The 6,272-nt window shown below is 40.9% G+C and overlaps 1 gene segment (V, D, J or C); it reads right to left on the bottom strand.

The window, feature by feature from the left end:
* Nucleotides 1–451: 451 nt before the first annotated feature.
* LOC133066976 (T cell receptor alpha variable 26-2-like) lies at nt 452–1,428 on the bottom strand. The segment is given in 2 exon segments: nt 452–852; nt 1,340–1,428. Coding segments are annotated over 2 exon segments (441 nt in total).
* Between the last annotated feature and the right edge of the window lie 4,844 nt (nt 1,429–6,272).

Raw genomic sequence — 6,272 nt, 5'->3', positions numbered from 1 at the left:
GAATCATATTCCATTGTGTAGTTATACCTCCAACAGTTTTCTCTTGCCCTCTTTATATTTAAATTTTTATTTACTTGCTTTGATTGTGTTGTCATTGTTATTTAGTCTCTAAGTTGCATCCAACTCTTTGCTACCCCATGGACTTAGTATGTCAGGCTCCTCGGTCCTCCACTATCCTTCAGAGTTTGCTCAAATTCATATCCATTGAGTCAGTGATTCTGTCTAACCATCTCAGTCCTCTGCCACTCCCTTTTCCTTTTGTCTCCAATTTTCCCCAGCATCAGTCTTTTTCAATGCGCTGACTCTTCACATCAAGTGGCCAAAGTATTGGAGCTTCAGCCTTCAGCAACAGTCCTTTGTTGTGACAGGAATACTTAAACTATACTCTGTTAGTAATTTTTAAAGTGTTCAGTACAGTATTGTTAACTAAGGATATGACTATTACATGTTTTCACGGGTATAGTAAGGTTGCCTTCCAAACCGGCTCTAACAAGCACACCGCTGCTGCTTCCCTTCCCCAGCAAGGACATACCGCACAGGTGCAGCCCCGCCTGTCCCAGTGTGTGTCTCTCAGGATGCAGTAGTACACAGCGGTGTCTCTCACGGTGACCTGGGGCAGAACCAAGAGGCTGGACTTTCTGTCTTTGGCGATGCTCAGAGAGGCCATCCTATTTGTCACATTGTTGTTCAGACCATGAATCAAGTACTCTGGACCCTGGTGGGAAATCTGTCGATACCAATATACATACTCATGTCCACTGATTGTGGAGTGATTACAGGGCAAGTGCACAGGTTCTTCTTCAGCGCCCTCCGCTGAGTTTGGCTGTGTGGTCTTAGAATCTCCCAATATACCTGGGGTATTGAGAAACAGTTGATCAGCTCTGGACTGTCAAATCAGGGTGTGCCTAAAGGGCAGATTCACAAACATTCCCATAAACATTCTCTGGCCTTGCCCCATCCTTGAGTATTTTCATGAGATTTCATGTCCTGTGTGTTGCACAGGACAGGAGAATTACTACTCGTATTTATTACTGAGCTAGTCAGAGCCACAAGGCCAAAGATAAGTTGCTATTTTCCATGATCCTTGGATTCCCTGAACCCCAAAACTTCTTACAGCCAGAAAGCAGTGAGATTCATGGGGGCTCTGTGAGTAGTGGATCTGATAACTTCTGATAATGATGCTCAGACTCTCTAGAAAACACACAGACACATAGAAACACGCAGATGCACATTCTTCTCAGCAGTTTGGTAAAGCACAGTGGGAGAAGTGAAAGCAGCAGACATTTGCTCTTCGACTTTACCCATGAAAGCTGTTCTTTCTTAGGCCCAGATCACTTACCCAAAGCTAGGAGAAGAGTTATTCCTGTCACCAGTCTCATAGTTGAAGTCCCAGGCCCCTCAGAGCTCAGGATCTGTGTCTGAGCTTAAGTCGGGGGAGGTCCCAAGTGCCAAATCAGCCGCCACTTGCACAGCCCCACACCAGGCAGCTCATTGGGGTGTTCCCCAGCCAAGCATCAGCTGTCTCTTGGTTGGGTCTACTCACACCCCCAAACTAAACATAAATCTAAACAGAGTGTAACACTATTTTCCCAATGTTTAGCCCTAATTCAGAGAGCCTACAGTATGATTACTTTCAAGGTCCAAACTCAAATCAGCTATGTCTGAATGAGTCTGAATGAATCATTTTTTCCACAAGGAGGTTATCCATCTATTTGTATGACAAGGAAAAACCAACCACTATTGGTGATTTGATGCTCCTTTGAGCTGGCATGAAATGTCATTTAATCCAGGAAACCTATGTTGAGCCCTGGGGTATAGGGGGTAGAAGGGAATTCCTATTTATATTCCCAGGCAGGGGAAAGAAGTCTCAGGAACAGCAATATATATATACAGTTTAACTTCAAGAGCTAGAAATTTCTTTTTGGTGTAAAAAAATTACCATAAGTTAAAAATCAAATGGCATGGTGGAAGAAAATATTTGTAACATTTATGACAAAAATAACTTCATAGTTATATAATACTGCTGTTCTCAGTCTGATTGGAAAAGAAAATTAGAATCCAGTCTAAAAAGGCAAGTCACCTGTTAAGCGGGTCTCCTTACTGACTCCTGGAAAGATGTCTTGAGCATCTTCTAAGTGGATTTTATTGGATCCCTCAGGTTTGATCCAGGAACAGATGACTTGAATTTTACTTATTCCTATTCCACCTGAGCCTTCTTTAATGCATACTTTCTCCTCTCCCTGCCCATGCTTAGGGATGGAATGCATTGAGGACACTAAGGAGAAGGTAAGAGAGAAGGAGACGGGAAAAGGAAATATGGAAAAGAGAATGAAATGAAACCATCTTATAAGAGAGTTGAAAATAAGCATAAGGCATTTTCTTTTGTTATCCTCAAAGCGGTTATTAACAAAATGTGAAAGAAATTGAAAGTCGCTCAGTCATGTCCAACTCTTTGCGACCCTATGAACTGCAGGCTGCCAGGCTCCTCTGTCCACGGAATTCTCCAGGCAAGAATACTAGAGAGAGTGCCGCTCCTTTCTCCAAGAGATCTTCCCCCTCCAGGGATCAAATCCAGGTCTCCCACATTGCAGGCAGATTCTTTACTATCTGAGCCACCAGGGAAGCCCATGGATAGAAAAATAATTAAGATTACTCATCCTATTTAGCTGTAGTAACTAAGCTTATTGCTCTACTCTAGGAACAGATATTTGGCCACTAAAATTTCAACTATTAATCATCTCTCTTCATTTTTTCCCTGTGAGTGGGTCAGCTCTTTGCTCTGCATTTAGGAAGTGGGTTACCCAGGCCCTTGAAGCTCAATGTGAGCTTATGAAGTACAAGGTGATGAAGAGGAGGAAAGTAGATTCTTTGTATAAGTCACTGATAGCTTCTCCCTCACCCTGTTTGGAGCTTTGGTTTTCCAGAGTAACAGCCCCATCTTGTGACTGCATACATGAACTCCTTTCCTAAGAAATGGAACTTAAGTCAGTCAGCAGCCACTGGGGCTTTGTGTTTCAACTCTAAGAATAATTATGACATAGGAGCTCCCTCTGGCCTTCTAGTGGTAAGGTTTCCTAATAGTTTTCTAAAGATTGAATTATTTTCAGTCACTTGGGAATTTTAGAACACATTCTGTAACATTTTTTTCCTTACAGAAATAATTCTAAATCCCCTCAATCAAATGCCTTTTACTTCCCTTGTTGTATTGAACTTTCCATGTTGGAGCACAGTTTCCAAAGGCCCCATAATTCATCTTTAGCATGGGATTTAGTACAGGCTAAGCACTTAATACTAATTTGTTGGGTGAATGTATTAATCAATATATACTAGGAAAAGTTATGTGGAGTGACTCTAAAAATTATTCCAAACCAAAGCTTCTAATTTTGTAGTAAATAAATAGAACACAAGTATCCAGCTGTGAAGATAAACTCAAGAACAAACCTAAGAGGAAAATTAAAATAGACAGCACACCAGTTCTTAATTTTTATCCTACAAAAAAGGGCAAATTCACATATATAGGAAAGGGAAACTTGGTTTTGAAAATGTGGCAGTTTATGGCATGGTGGTTGTGTAGTCAATGTTAATTTAATCACCATTCAATGTATATCTACTGCTGGTCAGGTTATAAACTAACAATTAAAATTTAAGGCTGGTGTAATATATAAATGATAGAAATATATATGTTTATAAATTATTATGCTATATTATATATTATTATGTTATATTACATATAGAGTATATATAATATATACAATAACATATAATAGTAGAAATAAATAAATGAGAGAAATAATGGGAGTGCTGAAGGAAACATGAAAGTTAAGAGTCATTATATCATTTAGGTACATGATACAAAAGTCAAGCTCAAGTTACAACTTTTTATCTAGTGTTTCTTACTGCAATGGTCAGATGGCATGGACAATCCAGACCAAGCACAGAGAACTGTAAATATTGTGGCACTTTTTATTTTTGTTGATTTGTTTTTACATAATAACTTCTTTGTGATACAATTCATATAAGATTCAATTCACCCATTTAAATTGTACAATTTAATGGTTTTTTTTTTTTTTTTTGTATATTCACAGAATTGCACAGCCATCACTAAAGTCAATTTTAGAATATTCCATGATCTCTTAAAGGAACCTATAGCATTAGCAGACACTCACCATTTCCTCCCATGAAATTACATCTAGGCAACCACTAATCTACTCTCTTTCTGTCTTAGTCCATTTAGACTTGTCAGGCAAGTGTATGCTCCTCGGCTCTTTGTCTTGTCGCAACAGGATTTGGAGTGACGGACTTTGAAGCCCTCGGTGCGTCACAGCTGTTGGGTCTTGGACAGACCATGTTATAGCTCTTAGACAAATCAGTGTTACAGCTCTATTTTATTTAGATGATAATAGCAGGAGAATCCATCCTCGAACTGTGAGGGCATGTGAACCCAAAAACGCGAAGACAAGAGAGTGGAGGAGCACGTCAGCTTGTGGGAGAGAGAGAGAGAGAGAGAGAGAAAACGTGCACGCACATGTGGGAGAGAGAAAGAGAGAGAGCCCTTTAGCCCCTCTTTTCATATGTTTTTTTTCTTCCTCCTGGGCCTGCTGTATGCAAATTGGGCTTAGGCAGGAGTGCTGTTCAACCTGAAGTCCTCACTCCCATTCTCGGACCTTCTTTTGACCTTCCTCTGTTCTATTTTCATGGACTTTTCCCTTCCTTGTCTTTTAGCCACCGCCATTTTGGACTCCTTTTCCCCATTCTATCTACCTAACAGACTGCCTTAACAAATTACCACAGACTGAGTAGTTTAGAAACAACAGAGATTTTTTCCCTCACACAGTTCTGGAGGCTGGAAGTTCAAGAACAAGGCACTGGCAGATTGGGTGTCTAGTGAGGACCGGCTTCCTGGCTCACAGGTGATGCCTTCTTGCTGTCTCCTCATCTGGTAGAAGAGGCAAAGGCTCTCTTCAGTTCAGTTCAGTTGCTCAGTCCTGTCTGACTCTTTGTGACCCCGTGAACCGCAGCACGCCAGGCCTCCCTGTCCATCACCAACTCCCAGAGTTTACTCAAAGTCATGTCCATTGAGTCAGTGATGCCATCCAACCATCTTATCCTCTCATCTGTCCCCTTCTCCTCCAGCCTTGAATCTTTCCCAGCATCAGGGTCTTTTCAAATGAGTCAGTTCTTCTCAGCAGGTGGCCAAAGTATTGTGAGAGGGTAACAGGCAGGAAGGCCAGGGGTCTCCAAATGGAGGAAATAGGCTACAAGTGTCAGACATTTTCATCTCTCTTAAGCAGCAGGAGGAAACAAACTAGCGATATTTTTTTCCTTCTCTATACAAATTTAAAAGGAGGTTTCTCTTAAAATACTGTGTTGCCATGACACCTGGTTTCACCTGAAGCTAACTATTCTCAAACCTTGAGTTAACCAATACATTTTTCTTATGCAAATGTTTCTCTTAAGCTATGTTAATGTACTACGCATTTACCCCAGGCTCCATCTTCAAGTCAGTTCCGCCTAATGGTTCAGAAACTACTCGACAAACCAGTATGTTATACTCGGATATTGTTCCCCTAATCTATGTAAATGAAACTATTTGCATGGTAATCTGCCCTTCTACAAGATTCAAGTCAATCATTTTATGGCCGGGGATGAATCATCTGGTGCCAAGATTATCTCAAAATGCATCTTTTGGATGAGGGGCCTGGTGCCATTCTGAGTTTTAAGACATTCCTTTCTTTTCATTAACAGACTGTTAGTGACTATATAACACCCAGCTGAAGACTAGCAGGGTGGTACTCCTTCTGCCCCCTTCTGATGCCTATATCAGAAGCTTTCTCTATCTCCTTTATACTTTAATAAAACTTTATTACACAAAAGCTCTGAGCAACCTAGTCTTGTCTCTGGCCCTGGATTGAATTTGTCTTTTCCAGAGGCCAAGAATCCCAGTGCCTTATTGTTCAGCAACAACCTTTCAGTATTGGAGCTTCAGCTTCAACATCAGTCCTTCCAATGAATATTCAGGACTGATTTCCTTTAGGATGGACTGGTTGGATCTCCTTGCAGTCCAGGGGACTCTCAAGAATCTTCTTCAACACCACAGTTCAAAAGCATCAGTTCTTCAGCACTCAGCTGTCTTTATAGTCCAACTCTCTCATCTACACATGACTACTGGAAAAACCATAATTTTGACTAGACAGACATTTGCTGTTCCATGTCCAGTTCTAACTGTTGCTTCCTGACCTACATACCGATTTCTTTGGAGCCTCTTTTATAAG

This window comes from Dama dama, chromosome 12 (genome assembly GCF_033118175.1).
Source record: "Dama dama isolate Ldn47 chromosome 12, ASM3311817v1, whole genome shotgun sequence".
Classification (NCBI taxonomy): Eukaryota; Metazoa; Chordata; class Mammalia; order Artiodactyla; family Cervidae; genus Dama; species Dama dama.
The sequence above is the reverse complement of the archived record's forward strand: the minus strand, read 5'-3'. Positions and strand labels throughout refer to the sequence as shown.